At 32.3% G+C, this 17,447-nt stretch overlaps 1 protein-coding gene across 2 annotated transcripts; it reads right to left on the reverse strand.

The window, feature by feature from the left end:
* Positions 1-74: 74 nt before the first annotated feature.
* On the reverse strand, positions 75-4,719 carry LOC116124543 (serine carboxypeptidase-like 51). 2 transcript variants are annotated; one of them, XM_031410355.1, is made up of 14 exons: positions 4,583-4,719; positions 4,330-4,489; positions 4,104-4,198; positions 3,820-3,927; positions 3,474-3,720; positions 3,317-3,360; positions 3,169-3,236; positions 2,976-3,081; positions 2,814-2,899; positions 2,539-2,608; positions 2,155-2,205; positions 1,933-1,985; positions 1,169-1,301; positions 75-297 (listed from the first exon to the last, which is right to left on the reverse strand). In XM_031410355.1, the coding sequence occupies exons 2-14, from the start codon at positions 4,460-4,462 to the stop codon at positions 214-216; spliced, it is 1,278 nt and encodes a 425-aa protein (XP_031266215.1). In that variant the 5' UTR covers positions 4,463-4,489; positions 4,583-4,719; the 3' UTR covers positions 75-213. The 2 variants fall into 2 exon arrangements, with proteins under 2 accessions (XP_031266215.1, XP_031266153.1); XM_031410293.1 differs by having other exon boundaries at positions 2,697-2,899.
* Between the last annotated feature and the right edge of the window lie 12,728 nt (positions 4,720-17,447).

The raw sequence follows: 17,447 nt of genomic DNA on the forward strand, positions 1-17,447 counted from the left end.
CTGAAAATGTAAAAAACGGTACTGTCATAATAAAAATTTTAACTCTTTCCCTTGCAGCTTTTGCCTCCTGTTTATTGCTTGTTGATTTTCCCCCATTTATTTACTTGGTCTGTCGACAAGAGAGACAGACTGTGTTCTGCAGAATCAGAATCTCTATGTTTTTATCTGTTGTCTAATTGTAAAGTAAAAGTCATCTTCATCATTTCTTTTCTTCTACGTTGTAGAAGTGGCAGAAGCCGGTGAGTCTGTGATTGCACCCACCATGTTTAATGCAATGCAGGGTTGATCAACAGGTACCTGCATTTTATATTATTTTCCATTAATTAATTAAACAGGATGAGTACTCTGAAAATTAATGGCAAATACCGTCTTTCTCATGCATTAAACTCAATCATACACTTCACAATTAAAACAAAAAAGAGAAAAGAAAAAGATATTACAACTCAATGATGGTGTGTGTGGGTTGTTCAATTTCTATATGCTTTTAAGCTACTTGAGTTTTGTAGTTGGAACTACATTTGATATTGATATCACTTCATAATTTACACATTTCGTCCCCACCATGTGTTTACACCTCACATCAAACTCAAACAACAACCTATTTGTTTTTATTATTAAATATATCTACTAATTATTTTAGCATCCATTTTATAATAAAAACTTTTAAATTTCACCCAATAAAATGAATTTTCAGATTTAAAAAAAAAAAAATCACTTTTCTATAATACAACAGAACTTTTACAAAAACTTTCCCACTATCAAAACCGATCATATTAAAGAAACATTTTATTAACTTCATTTAGATTTTCTTTATTTTTTTTATCTTTTCAAAAGGAAAATATTAATATGTATCTTCAAAAGCACAGTTAAATTCATTAGAATATACAATTTTATTAATATTTACTTAATCACAGAGAAAACATATGTTAAATTATATTTTCATAATTTTGTAGTTTATGATTTATGAACATGAGTTCTTAGCAAGATACCGTGATAAATTTTTTTTTTTTCAAGGCTATATTTATATGAAGATCACGACAGTAGTGAAAACATGTTACAGTATAAAAAAACAAAAATTTGATGATGTTATGATGATTTGATGAAGACGTGACAGGTGAAGTTAGTATTGAATAAGATTGAAGAGAAAATAGAGAGAGTTTTGACTTACAAAATGGCCTGCTCCAAGAATCCAATAGAAGTGCAAATTTTTATACGACTTGGTGAACCCTCTTGTTTGTTTGTCTTTCCCACAAAATAATGGACTTCTTTCTGTTTTCAGAAAATTCTGCAGCCCTTCCCACCTATTACTCAAATTAATATCAACATTAATTACTCCATATTTATTCAAATTATTGTGAAAAACACCAGCAATTAATCCTTCAATATTAGTTCTTTTGCCAACCTCAGGTTTGCGGCCATTATGAAGAAATAAGAAATTAAAAGCTTACAAAACAAGAAGAAATCAACCCGCTATCCACACCTGAGTCCAAATAGGATTTAGTTTAATTAATCATTTCCTACTAAAATAAAACTTTTATTATTTATTATTATCTTTTTTTTTTTTTTTTTTTTATATATAACAAGGTGTTTGAGTTAGTTTATGTGTACTTCAACTAATCTCGAGACCCAATGTTTCAGGTAAACCACAAATGTGGTAGATGACCTCAAAGTGATTTGAACCTAAAAAGTCAATAAAAGTAGCAAACCTTTTTTTTATTACCCGGCCTTTTATTATTCTAATCCTATAACAACTATAACTCTCCTAATCCTATTTAGATTATGCCTTTTTTCTCATTAAACTAATAGTTAGTCCAAACTCAAGTTTCGTATCTTTGAAAGAAGTTTAGAGTCCTAAGTTTCCTGGCTTAATATTGAGTCATAGTTCACAGACATGAATAACTTTACATTAACAATAATTTTGTAAAGTCTTACTTGAGCTTCTCAACCCATGCTTCAGTTCCCTTTGTTGCACAAATTACATCCAGCTACAATTAACCACAAAAATCATGTCATAAACACAATACCAGTTAACCCAGAAAAAATGAAAAATGGTTTGATAATTGGGTGGTCCAAAGGAATATCGGCAACCCATTTTCCAAGGTTTTATGCTTATCCTGAAAAGGACTCTTGATTATAATATAATAAATGGCTTACTTGCCCATTGTATATGGTGACATTCACCCCTTTTGCAAGTAGCTCATCCACCTGTAAGATGAAAGATAGAATCATCTGATGAAAAATAAAACAAAAACCCATATCACAAATGCACCCAAAATGATAAGGATGTGTTTGGCAACCATGCATTTTATATATATATATGAGAAGATAGTATGGAATCTTTAACTTCAGTATTAAAACAAATGAAAAGAGTTATAGTTGACCTTTCGTGCACATTTGAGTGGTGACAAAAGGAATCATAAATTTCCAGAGAGTATGATTCCTTCAAGAATAAATCAAGTTGAAGCATTATACTTATTTATGTCAATTAAATCATGATAAATATTCCAATACTAAGTTTTTTTGAAATTTCTGTTGTACCTCATTAATCCTGGGTCTCATAAAATCACCTTGAAGCTCTGTGAATACGAAACCTGACTGCCCTCCCCATCTGTCAAAAGTATAATTAAAAATCATGAGTAGAATGTCATCCATTCACTTCGATTTCTATTTATTTTAAGAGGTAGAAGAAAACATACGTCACATTTTCAGGAATAATCTTGAGCCTCTTTTTAATTTGGCCGTTCATCAAGCTATCAAGATCACCATCTCCATCAGGAGTAGCAGATTTCAAGTAACTCAGGTATCTTGAGTACCTTTTTATTGCAATTTTTTCTGATAACTCTGCCGCTGTTAATGATAGCGGGTCCATACCCGAATCCAGTAAAAAGTTGTAAAGATCCTGAAGCAAAACAATTCAGTGTATAAAAACACAATTCAGTTGTCATTAATTTGATTAACAAAATAAAATACAGTACCACGGAGCTGCTGCTAGCACTAATCACTGCTTCAAGTTCACTCCATGAATTTGTGGCATCGACAAATTGACCATCTTCAAGTTGCTGCTTAATTTTTTGAGCCACACTGTTTGCCAAAATGGATCATTTTTAACTTAGCAGAAAATTTACAGCCGCTATTGTTTATACAGAATGTTAAATATGTGATGCAGACCTGTTTGATTTCTCCAAGCCATTGTTATCAAGCCGCGAGACATCCTTAAGCAGAGGCCCCCAAGAAAGCTGCATATTTCAGTTAAAACTCAGTCCAGATTGAAAGTTAATACATATTAAAATCAATCAAAAAATCAAACAAAACTTACCACAAAATCCTCTGGAGAGATCCAACTATCTCCCAATGCAACTCCTATACATAAGAAAACAGAATTGGTCAGCTTGCCAAAACAGAGTATTTTATCAATAAAGAAGCAGAGTTGTCGATTTTCTAAGCAAATTAAAGCTTTTTAGAAAACAGTTAACCTCCAAGTTTGAGCTTTAATTTTCCAGCTTCTATAGCTTTTAGTGCAGACAATCCAAGAGTGACTGCAAATTTTCCTCCATAAGACTCTGCCACAATGTACAAAGGACTCTTTTGTAGTGTCTCATTTTTATTAAAAAGCTCCTCCAATAATGCAGTTAAATCAGTTGCGGCCTCAACATCAGTTTTCACAAACAATTTTGAATTTGTATCCTCCACATAACTGTATCCCGTTCCTACGGGATTATCCTGAATCACACCAAAAAAACATTTTAAATGAATATTTTTTGCAAAATTTAATCCTCCTTTACTTCAAATTAAACAGAGTTTTAGCCATGGCCAACTCACCACAAACAGGAGATCAGCTTTTCTCAACCATGTCGAATTCCTGCTCTTCAAATAATTGTCCAATGGTCCAACCTCCTGAAAATTCCCAATCCCAACGCCTGAAGCACCCTATTTCATAACAATGAATTATATAAGAAACAAACAATATTCAGATATTGGTATAGAATGAAAAGAATCAACAAACTTTATTGCCTAAACAACAAATGAACTTTCTTTTCCTGCTGTTCTCAAATCTCAAACTGAGTAATTCTAATTTCACGCTTCATCTTCTAAACAATACTCACAGGTCCACCTTGCAACCAGAGAATGATTGGCCATGGCTTGGAGGGATTTTCAACTCTATATGGACTATTGTATAGCCACCAAAACATATGTGCTTCTGCGCAACAAAAGGCAACATTTTCATTTCAGTTTTTGGTTTCAGAAATCAATCATTTAACAATTACTGTCGGCAAAGAAACATGAAATGAATGAAAAACGCATAATTATTGTGAAAATAGATTAGCATACTTGGTCTGACTTCAACGTATCCCCACTCTTCTGATCCATCCTGCTGGGTTCTTCTCATAGCTCTGGCAATTCCTCCATGAAAGAGAAGAGAGAAGAAGAGGAGGAAAACAACAGGAACATACGACCTCTCCATTCGATTAGCCAAAACACAAGATACCCACTTCACACAATAATAAACAAAAGCATGCAATAATGAGTAAATTGATGTTTTATATATTCACATCAATTGCTGCGATAAAATTAAATAAATAACCTTTCTTTGTTTCTGACTGTAACAGAAGTATCATGAAAGTAGAAACAATCTCTACAGCTAAGGTAAAAGTAGTTACTATATTTGTACAACAAAATCATAACCAACACAAGATTTATTTTAATAAAACTCTAATTTTATTATTCGTGTAAAGATAGGATTGCTCTTTTTATCTTATCAGAATTTTTAAATATGATTAATTAGTATTTCTTTTTCTGTTTTTTTTTTTAATAATTTCCGGACACTTTAGCAATCAGAACTCGCCTGAAGGCAAGGTAGTAAAAACAGGTTGTTGTTAAACTGTAGGACTCACAGGGTGTGTCTGATCTGCAATGTGTCTGGTGGGTCAAAAGATTTTTTTTTTTTTTTTTTTTTTCCTCTTTTCTCTCAAAGTAAATATTAACAGCTAAAAGGTAATTTAGACATGGCGTACAATTTAATATGTAACAGAAGGGATGGCGTAGGGAGTTTGCGTGCAGCAATAGTGTTTGTATTTTCCGGTAAAAAACAGGAAAGGACACGAGAGTTTTTCTCCACTCAAACTGAAAATCTTCAAAGCGAACTGTCTTTTTGCTTGTATTATAAGCTTTTGGGATATTTTGGGAACCAATGAAAATCGTCTTTTCTCATGGAAGATCCTTTTAAAGTGGGATATTTTCGTACTTTTTCCAAGGCTACTAACACTTTCAATTCAAGCTTTGCTGGTAATGTTTGGCTAGGTTATGAGTAGAGTTTATAGAAGAGTAGTTGAGCTTATAAAAATATAATTTTTTAAATTGTTTGGTTAATTTTTTTTTTTTTAATTTCAAATATTAATTAACAAAAAATAAAAAGGTTTTACCGTGTAAGAATACTGATTTCGTGAATGGACAACCGTCCATCTTACACAGACGGCCGTCCTTACATTATGAACGATCGTTCATCACGAATTGACGATCGTCCACGACAATATCAATGGACTCCCGTACACATAATATGGACAGATGTCTATTTACTATGAGTGGATATCCATCTTATGGATACCCGTCCAGAAAAGTTTAAAAACAAATAATGGACAAGTATACATCTTATATGGACGGGTGTCCATGTACAATGGATGGTTATCCGTGTAAGATGAACGGCCGTCCATACCTAAATTTTAGTTTAATAAAAAATTTCTTTAAAATTTTCAATTAGAATGTTTAAAAATTTAGGCCTTCCAAAACAAGTTTTAAAAATCAGGTTTCATTTCTCTCTTGCTTTGCATTTTGTTTATAAATGAAAAAAAAAATTTGAGAATGGACACTAGTCCACTCATTTGGATGGCCGTCCATTTTATATGGACAGCCATTCTCATTAGATGGATTGGCGTCCATACTTTTACTTAAAATCAAAGTTTTTTTTTTTGTTTTTCTTTTATTTCATCTAAAAATTTTGTGCTTTAAAAATGAATATTTCATCTAAAATTATATGGATGGCCGTCCATATAATATGGATGACAGTCCATAGTAAAGGGACTCCCATTTATAATATATGGACAGGAGTTTATTGATATTTTCTGGACTCTCGTCCATTCGTGGTAAACNTTTCTCTCAAAGTAAATATTAACAGCTAAAAGGTAATTTAGACATGGCGTACAATTTAATATGTAACAGAAGGGATGGCGTAGAGAGTTTGCGTGCAGCAATAGTGTTTGTATTTTCCAGTAAAAAAAGGAAAGGACACGAGAGTTTTTCTCCACTAAAACTGAAAATCTTCAAAGCGAACTGTCTTTTTGCTTGTATTATAAGCTTTTGGGATATTTTGGGAACCAATGAAAATCGTCTTTTCTCATGGAGGATCCTTTTAAAGTGGGATATTTTCTTCCTTTTTCCAAGACTACTAACACTTTCAATTCAAGCTTTGCTGGTAATGTTTGGCTGGTTATGAGTAGAGTTTATAGAAGAGTAGTTGAGCTTTTAAAAATATAGGCTTCGTTTGGTTGGATTTTGAGAATACTATTTTTAGTATTCCCAAAAAAGTTAAACAGTAAAATACCCAAAAACTCACAATATTATTTAACTTTTTTTAAACCCCTTAAATTTGTTAATTTAATTAAATACCCCTAAATGTTTTTTTTAAAAATTACAAAAACACCTCAACAATCCACATTTACCAGATTCCGGCCACCACTGCCGAAAAATGGCCGGAATCTGGTAGGATGGCGCACTACCAGCTGAATCTGGCCAGTAGTGTGCCGATCTAGCCTTTTCCGGCCAGATCCACAATGGATCTAGCCAGATCTAAGGCCAAAGATCTGGCCGTTGATGACCAGATCTTTGGCCGTAACAGTCGATAACGACGGTCAACAAACAGTCGTCATTGACCATCAACGACGACCGTTTGTTGGCCGTCGTTGAATAGCAAATACGGCCAGATCTGGCCGTCAATGGCCAGATCTAACCGTAGATCTGGCCTTTACCGTCCAAATCCACCGTAGATCTGGCCGGAAAAGACCATATCGGCGCACAACCGGCAAGATCCAGCCGGTCATGCGCCGATATGGGGACTTCGGCCACCCTCCGGCGGTGGTGGCCAGCTGTCCGTATTTGAGGGTGGGTTGGGGGTGTTTTTGTTAACTTTTAATGTTTTATTATATGGGGTATTTTGTAAAAAAACAAACATAGGGGGTATTTTATAATTTGTAAATCCTATATAGTAATACCCGCCCAATTCAACTTTTTTTTAACTTTTTCAAAAAACTTTTCTCAAAAACACAAAATTGTGAACCAAACGGAGCCATAATTTTTTAAATTGTTTGGTTACAAAATTTTTAAAAAGNGAGTTTATTGATATTTTCTGGACTCTCGTCCATTCGTGGTAAACAGTCGTCCATAAGATATGGACGGTTGTTCATTCATTGAATACCTGTGTTATGTCTTACGTGGCACGTCCGAGTCAGATGCCACATAGATCGGTACAAAATTTTCATACCAACATCCGCTGTCCGTAAAATTTTTCTATTTTCTTACTTTTTCCAAGGCTGCTGACACTTTCAATTCAAGCTTTGCTGGTAATGTTTGGCTAGGTTATGAGTAGAGTTTATAGAAGAGTAGTTGAGCTTATAAAAATATAATTTTTTAAATTGTTTGGTGACAAAATTTTAAAAAGGATTTCAAATATTAATTAACCAAAAAGAAAAAGGTTTTAACATGTAAGAATGGATTGAAATTTTAACAATTTAATTAAGCTCCAAAAGAGCTAATGAGAGAAGCTCAAAAAGCCATAAAATAATTTATTTAAAATCCTACAAGCCTTCTTAAAATACAACCAATAATTCAATCGTGTTTATGACTTTAAATAAGATTTTCTTACAAATAAATAAACTCTTAGATAAGTTGTTTCATTGTCAACAACTCAACTATGGATAATTTCGATTTCAAATATGTAATTAATTTATGAGAAAATACGTATTTATATGGGTTTTATGAATTATGATTGATATCAAAATCTGTGACTTGTCCCACAACTTAGCAAAATATTATGTACATGTACCTAACAAGACAAGTTGGACATACATATCCGCAACACTAAAATCAAATGATTTTATCCCCTGTTTTTTGGTAAACGCAATCAATTTTGAACAACCTGGCAATCAGAAAAAATTAAAAAAATTTGCAACAATCAATCTCTCCATAGAAAGCCACGGCCATACCAAAGTGTGAAAACTCTGCCCATCTTCACATTCATTTACACTGTTTGATTTGATATCTGATCTACCTTTGTTAAATTTTATATGTCCCAAGACTTTGTGAAACTACAAAGTCAGTCTAATCATTGTCCATTCACATTAGTCAACTTAAATTTCATTTTATTATGATTCAGTTCTATGCTATCTAATGATGCCTCTTAATTGAATTCGATAATGGTGGATTTTATATGAAAGGAAAATATATAACCAATTGGTATTAGACTATTAGTTGATGAAAAGCAGATTAATTGATTAATAATAACAGTTAATTATTAGACAATGACAACCACTTGAAAAAACGAGAAATTGGCTCTATATGATTAGCTTTTGAATAAGCAGTCTAATCAAATAATTAGTGCTAAGGAAAAAATTATTAGACAAATGTGTATCATTTTCAAATTTAATCGAGCGCATCAGGACAATTTGATCAGTAACTTTGTGAGCTGTGACAAACCATTGACCAACACGCAAGTCTTTCTATTTCGATCATACATAACAAAATCTTTTTTTTTTTTTTTTTTTCCTTTAACAAAATGTTGGACTTAGTTTTTGCATACCCCAATTAATCTTTATAAATGATTAGTACATTATCTCATAATTATATTCACTTATTTAGATCTTATAAGTCCAAGGAATTTATGCATAAAACATACATAATCACTAAGTAATTAGAAATTTTCCATTAAGGTTTAGGGTAATTAAATGATACAAAAAAAAAAAATCCCATTACAATTATGACTTATGAGAGTAATTATATATTTACGAAACTCGAGGGAAGTGATTGTAATAAGGAGTGACATGTAATTAACCAAATCACTAGTTACATGTGAGTGAACATTGAAATGAGATGGGTTTTGCCAGCACAAGTGAATTGACAAATTAATAACATATGTATAATTACACTGAAGCAGACATAATGATAGTCAAATAATAATATATAAATTCTTTATATATTAAATAATAGATTCCACAAGTGCTATCTGTAATCTATTTGTCACTCACAGATTACATATATAAATTAAAAACAAGATATTATAGGCCTTATATTTGACAAACAAAATATTTTCCTTATAAAACAGATCCTACTGTTTATTATTCCAATAGTGTTATCAAAATAAATCATAATTAACCTAAGGGTTAACTTTCATTGACTTCCCGTGCTCAAACCATCTTAGAGTCATTTATCATATATATGGTTTCTTGAAATTGAAAAATTAGATTTGTAGGTATTTAATAGATTCTGGAGATTAGTTGAGATGCATACAAACTGGTCCAGACACTCCGATTATCAAATAAAAAAAGAAAAAAAAAATCTTTAAGTGCTGAATTGAAGCTGTTTTGCATATTAATAGAATGATTTAAACCAACCAATCCGATAAGGGAATCAATTCAATGCCATCGTAAATAATTGTTGCACTACAGCTATGGTAGCCTGTTGTCGCAAATTTGGTGTCAAAATAACATATGCATGTGGAAATAATGGACCTACTTGCCACCTCACACATTCGACAATCGACATTACCATCTTCTCAAGCTTTGTTGTAATCCAGATTAATCTCTCTTAAATGAGATCCAGACCAAGTTTAATCTTGAAGATGCTGCTTTTACAATGCGTGTTGACTAAAAGTGTGCTCCTATTAGATTAAACAATAAACACCTGTTTATATATCATTATGTATAATAAATAATTTAACAATAAAATAATAATATCACATTAATTTGTTTAGAAAATATTTATACATATATAGATTTTGCATGTGCAGGGTTACGTATTCTCAAAGTATAGTGTCTCTCTAAGGACCTTGATTAGCATGAAAACTATTGTATTAAGAGTGGTTTTTTTTTTTTTTTAGGTATTTGATAAATCTAAGCTCACAATAGAGTCTGCTTAATCCTCAGGGTCACGGAACACTCGACAAACCTAATGGATTAAGGTAATTATATAAATATGATACATACCTCTCATGTAGCTCGAACATAAAATCTTTTAGATATAACTAACCCTAGTGATTAAAAGGTTTGTCATCCGACCACAAGGGGAGAGGTATTAAAAACGATATTTTGTACATTTAATTATATCATTATTCATTACTTGAGTTGTGTTCCTCAACCCAAATTGACATATATTAAAGAATATTAAATAAAACATTATCTCGAACAAAGATTATTCATATTTTAAGTACTTGGCTACTTGTTATACGAACTTTTAGACCTCAGTTTACTCAACTTATAAAAGGATTAACCATCTAATTTAAAAAGATTTTATTGTTTTGATTACAAAAAGTTATTAGAATGTTAAATGAAAAATAACAAAATGTTTTTTTTCTCTTTTTAAAAAAGCGCTTTTAAATTTCTTGTTATGTAAGAAGTGCTTGAACTGAAAAGCACTTCCGAAGACTTGCCGATTACCATGTAGGTGATTATGAGCTGTGGAACTGGTAACATGGTTATATAAGGAAGGGCTACGCCCATGGTTCTTGGGGCAGGATGAAAATGGGGTGTGCCATCATGGCCGTTTCTTCACAATAAGGGCCTAATAAAGGTTATTCCCAATGGGCTTTGGAGAGCTCTCCTCAGATCACATTATAGGCCCAAATTATAATCAGGTTTAGGCAGGAATGGTCATAAAATGGGCATGGTAGTTTCGCATAATTTTCAGTTTTCTCGGCACTCTTCAAACCGAATGCATATGCAGAATCTATATGTTTATCACGATCTGGAAATATTATGAAAAAAAATTCCTGTTTTAACGTGTGTCAAGATCATTAAATATTAATATGATATTTTATGTTTTTTGAATTATTGATGCAACGATTGAACCAATGAGAGGTTATACAGGATTCTAAGTGAATCTGCATAGAACCTAAGTAAGACTCGAAGGTTTGATGTAGAATCAATGAATTTAAAGACAAGTGAATAGAAAAAAAAAAAAAAAAAGATTTTTAAAGTGGTTCGAATGTTAAAACAATCATATATTCACTGTTATTTATTACCCTTGCTGCAAAACGAACTCACTACAATACATTATGATGAGTATATATACCTAATTATGTGCTCTCCCCCAAAACTTATTGTAATGGTTTATATAGGTCAATTACACGTTTGAATCGAAATAAACACTGAATCTTTTAGAATAGGGAACAACTTGATCTTCACTCTTATTCGGGATCCAGTTTGCAACAGAGCAAATATCCCTTCCTAACTTGTCGCACATGAATTGGAAATAAAACCAGACTTCAATAGATTAGGAAAGGTCGATCTTTGGTATTGATTCTGGAAAGATATCTTGACGCCAATTTGGGGTTTATCCCCCGATTCCCGCACACATTAATGTCTGACACGTCATTAGATGTGTTCTAATACACAAGTGAATATTATTACACTGCATACTTGATAAATTTTTTGTCCATTATAAAGCACAACAACGACACCAAAAAACATGAATAAATTACAAATTTCTAATAAAGACGTCTTGGGTTAACCTCTCAGGACATGCTCATGTTTGAATTGTTTAATTTCACGGTATAAATTTTAATGAGTAATCAGCGGTCAGGCGTACAATATGATTTATTTTAAAAATTAATCAATTCATGATAATCAACTATGAATTAAGGATGACTGATAAATTTTTTAAAAGAACTCTTGATTAATAATTGTAGTAACTTTCATTAGGCCTGATAGAAATAACCTCATATAATCAAAATTGATCCCAACTGAATTAGTAAAAAGAAAAATTTCACATTATAAAAGTTATAATTTTCTAGGTCTCACTTAAAGAACTGTCTCCACGTTAAGTTTACCTTTTACAAGTATATACCTTGGATTTGACATGCCCATTTATTATTAAATATAATACATATTTTATCTTATACCACTAACTCTAAGGATAATCAAGTCAAATAATATTTTTTACATATTGATTAGGGCATGAAGTGATCAGGCAAGGAGAGCCATGATTGATAAAATTCTTTCATGCTAGGTATTCATGGCAGATCATCTGTTTTCCAAACTAAAGAGACAATTAATTTTACCAAAACAGAAAGCACTGAAGAAAAGAAAGAAACAAAAGTTCTGAAAATGAAAATAAAGGATTTGGCCATTAGCTAGAAATATATCATGAACCCAACAATAAATAAATAAAAAATGAGCTGTCGTTGCTTTATAATAATAAAAAAACGTTCTGTGTATTTAAACATTTACACCTACATTGTCCCAACATTAATGCCACCATATTATACCAAGTCTAAAGTACTTACACCTAAATATTATATTGAATTGGCCCTAACTAACTTTATTTGCCTATTTTCTTTTGACATGCTGCCTTGTGAAATGAGCTGGATTTGTAAAATATACAAACACTTTAATTTTAATATATGTGACCTATAAACCACGTCATTTTGTTATACATCTATGTATTTACAGATGATGTATCATGATAATAATTAGGTAGAATATTGACGAGAAATATCAATATAGATACATTTATGATATGATTTTTGTGAGAAATAATGTTATATATGATATGATGTTGGTGTGACACCTAAGACTTTGTTTAAGGTTATAAAAATTAAATAAACTATTAGGTCCGAAAGTGCTCTATAGGAATGCCTTCTTCTCCTAGAATTAGAATGAGGTGACGGAGGCGTGCATCTATACATGTCTTGTTGTCTTCCTTCACGCAATTCTTCTTCTTCTTCCTTTGATCCCAATCTTCTTTGTATTCCTTCTCTTGTTTCCGATATTTCTGCCTCATTCTTGCTGCTGCTTAAAATAACGTTGCATCCCCATTTTTTCTTATTCTTGCAAGCTATTTATAAATAAAAAACATACATTAATACCTACAACTAATTAAATGAGAGAAAGAAGGAAACACAATTAGATATTATGATTAACCAAATGAAAGAAATTTGAGCATACTTGGCAATGCTTCAAGTAACTTTTATAAGAATATTCGAAAACGCATTTAGGAAATTTATGCTTCTCAAGTAAAATATCCGATATCTACGATTTTCCAATTTTTCATTAAAAGAACACCATGATAGTAAAGTAAGGTAATAATGAACGTGCAAGACGAAAATAAATAAATTTTGGCATTAAGGTGATTAAATAATGTAATCAGAATTGATGAGAAAGAGAGCTAACCTTACATCCCAATGAAACAAACGAGGTCTAAAAGACTTCTCCCACAAACTTCACAAAATAGAAACCCCTTTACCGGCAGACCCTTGGGCGTGCGTCTCTCATTCAGAAATACAACTCTCGCACTGTTTTCATAAGTTTGCAACTTCACTGATATGTCCAAAACCTTTGAACTTCAGCACCCTAACAACATCGTGATATGATAACCGTCTGATCTGTATATATACACTAACTGTCGTTTCTATCAACAGAAATATAAAGAGAGAAAGAAAAGAATTTAATCTACCCATTGAATTCACAGATGATCTTGAGGCAGTGAAGCATACATATTGCATTCATTACGCGGTGCATCTCTGTGTCCAGGGCAAATTGTGAAGAATGTAAGAAACAACAGACTCTAGCCATGGTGGCACCAACATTTGTGATCACTGCAGTTTCGATTACAAAAGTAAAATGAACAATGAGCAATGCCTATAATCAGCTAATTAAGAAGCATGCAAATATGCTGTTTTCTACCACCATTAAAGAAGTTGATATATAATATGGAGTAGCAGAGAGAAGAAGGGAGGAGAGAGATAAATGGGTTTAAAGAACCTGAGAGTGCAACATAAGATTCATCAACAAGACAATAGGGATCAACTAAGACAGGAAGACACATTATTAACAAATGTGCTAAATATATGATGATGTAACGCTGAGATGAGGGGATGGTAGGTTCGAATGATTTCGATCGTTGGATTTGGGGAAGGGAGAATAAAAACAGGTGTGTTTGGAGCGTACGCAATACTTTGAGTTCTTCTTTGCGTCTCTTGGTAAGAAGGCACAAAGTCGGCAATTAGGTTACGTTTGACTGGTTACCTTTTCACATTAGTTCAAACCATGCTATAGTATATTTATCAATCATTAAAACACTAATTTTTTTTTTTTTTTTTTTAAAAAAAAGGAATACCCATGTGTTTAACTCCACGTGGCGTATTGAGGGTTGTATAAATATACACGTAGGATATGCCAATCCTATGTGGTTTATTTCAGTTTTCAAGCAGTTCATAGTCCACAAAGTAATTCATTTTAATTAAATTGTTTCAAATTGTCAATGCTAAATTTGACTTTTTACGTAGTTCAAATAAAAATTCATGTAATATAAATCAAATTTTTACATTTGATGTAATGTTGATCAAACAAATAAGAATGGGTATTTGAAGATGCATATTCTTAAACATTTATGTTTTTACAGCATAAATATTGTTCCAGAAAGCCAAATTAATGAGGAAAAGGAATAATCAAAGGGAAAGATGTGACATAACAAAACTTAGAGGATGTGTTATAAACGTTGTGTAAACGTTATTCTTTTGCTTTGCTTGACGAGCTAATATGGATGGATCCCTTTATGTAAGAAAGAAAGCTTAAAGTGCAACAAAAAACGATCAAATATAATAACTTGACGGGATCGTGGTGTATGTATAACAGATAACATATTAGTTTATCCTAGGTTAATGTATGTAGGCCACATAAATATTTAATTTTGATAAATAATTTTTAATTATAACTTATAAGGATAATGAAAAAAATAAAATAAATAAGTAAGTGATATATAAAAATAATTTGTATTATAATTCAGTAATTGATATTATACTTATATAGTATCTCTTAGTATTCAAAATTTCCCTAACTTGGATAAATGTATTGAATTTTTATACTTATTTTCAATTAGTAATAGCTAGCCCTTACCTAGAAACGAGATGTTTTGAATGGAGGGTTTTGTTGACGAAGAGAAAAAAGAAATTAATTTGTAAATTGAAAAAGTTGAAAGTGATACACCCAATTCCTAATCCATCCATTAATTCGGTTAAGCATTTAAAAATCATTTTACTGTTTTTTTTTTTTTTTTTCCTCATCAAACTCAATCCATCATTCATCACTACTTGAATTATTAAACAGAAAAAATGATTAAGCTCAAACTCTCTTATTTTCATACTTTCAAAAAATAAACAAATAAATTGTCTTATATATTTTTTGCATAGAACACCATTTACCATTTTTCTACTCATTGCATTTACATATATTATAGCATAAATATTTAGGAAAATAGTTGTTTATAATGATTTTGGTTGGTTTATTTAATTTTTCAATATTCATTAAAAAAGGATTAATCCATCAGTTTAATTTATTTTGTCAACTCCACCAATAACTCGAGCAAAGACCATGCTGATCAAGGATTATATTGGAAATCTATAGGATATGTTTGTTTTCAATTATGTTCGAAAATTGAATAAAGGTTGATATTTTTATCCCAACATTGCAAATTGTTGGTTTTACAAATTATTAAATTCAGGATCATATATATTTATTTGCATTAAAAAAATAGTTGTTAACTATTATGCGGATTTTTGTGATGTAACAGTGTCACAGGGAAAGGAAGAGAGACCGTTGCCCCTTCACCATCGCCTAGATGAGGTTGCTACATCACCATTGTATCTCTACCCTATCTGGGGTATTCCTCCATAGTTGGTCCTCATCACCTCAGAAATCTTTGGAAGGGGTTGTTGCAAGGTACATGTATGGACCCAAAACGCCTATTAGCTTTGTCAGACCCAATACTAGCATAATCACTACATACGATCCAGTGTCATAGCTTAACTCCGGTTGGGCCCATGCTTTAATCCATCGTAGACAGACCATCAAGCGAGATGACCCATTTTGTAAGAAGATCCATTTTATGAGTCAACCCATTCTACGAGCTGGTCCACATCACGAGTCAACCTTCTCCACGCATTGGACCACTGTACGATTAAGGTCACCCCATAAAACGGGCCAACCTACACTTTGGGCCATTTCACGAGTTCGGCCTTTTTACAAGATAAGCTAAACCAGGCTCTAACCATTAACATGTATCCATTCCAGAATAGGACTCTAAGTCTCATACACTTTCTAGTTCATCCAAGGTTTCTAATATTACATGAACTAGTGCACCCAATCCTCCATGGATTAGTATTACAAGTTTCCTGTTCACTCAAACTCTTATTATGGGAATGGCTAGTTCTACAAGGATTCAAGCTTCCTTGGCTCACTATATAAACAGAAGCCAAGCCCTCTCATGATTCATTCAATCACAACCACTCTTTCTCTAGCTTACTAAATTCTTGCTCTCAAGAACCACGACCTTTCCCCGTCATAGAGCCTAGTTTCGATTTCTCTACTCTCATAATTGTCATAGAGCCAAGTTTCAGCTACTCTATGTTGATAAGTCGCACGGTAGCCAAACATCCCAATGAATCCTTTCCCAATCTCAGTCTTACTAAATTCCCTTCCACCATATTGGCTTGAGCATCGGAGTGCATACGACTGACACCATACTGATGTTCCTGAAGACCTTCATGTTCACTCTTCTTTGTTCTTGCAGGTCTACAGGATTGTCAATGGCCTTGTCCTCACAAGATCATCCTCGTTCGACTCGACCATAGATTTAATTGTCTATAGTGCATAACAATTTAAAGAGACCATGTAACAATAAATGTTATATCTAAGGAAGATTCTTGCAAGCTATTTTAAAATTAAAAAACGTACATTAATAACCTAAACTAATTAAATAAGAGAGAAAAGAAGGGAAAACACAATTAGAACTATATGATTAACCAAATGAAAAGAAATTTGAGCATACTTGGCAAGCTTTCAAGTATAGAAGTATTCGAAAACGCATTTAGGAAATATAATGCTTCTAAGTAAAATATCCGATATTCACGATGTTTCCAATTTTTATTACAAGAACAACCAGAATGATCAAGTAAAGGTACAATGAACGGCATTGGCAAGACGATAACAATGTAAATAGAATTTTGGCATTAAAGGTGATTAAATAAATTTATGATCAGAATTGATGAGAAAGAGAGCTACCTTACACCAATGAACAGAAACGAAACGGGTCTAAAGACTTCTCCCACAAACTTCACATAAATAGAAAACCCCTTTACCGGCAGGACCCTTGGGCTGCGTCCTCATTCAGAAATACAACTCTCGCACTGT

This window comes from Pistacia vera, unplaced genomic scaffold (genome assembly GCF_008641045.1).
Source record: "Pistacia vera cultivar Batoury unplaced genomic scaffold, PisVer_v2 Contig100, whole genome shotgun sequence".
NCBI classification, from domain to species: Eukaryota; Viridiplantae; Streptophyta; class Magnoliopsida; order Sapindales; family Anacardiaceae; genus Pistacia; species Pistacia vera.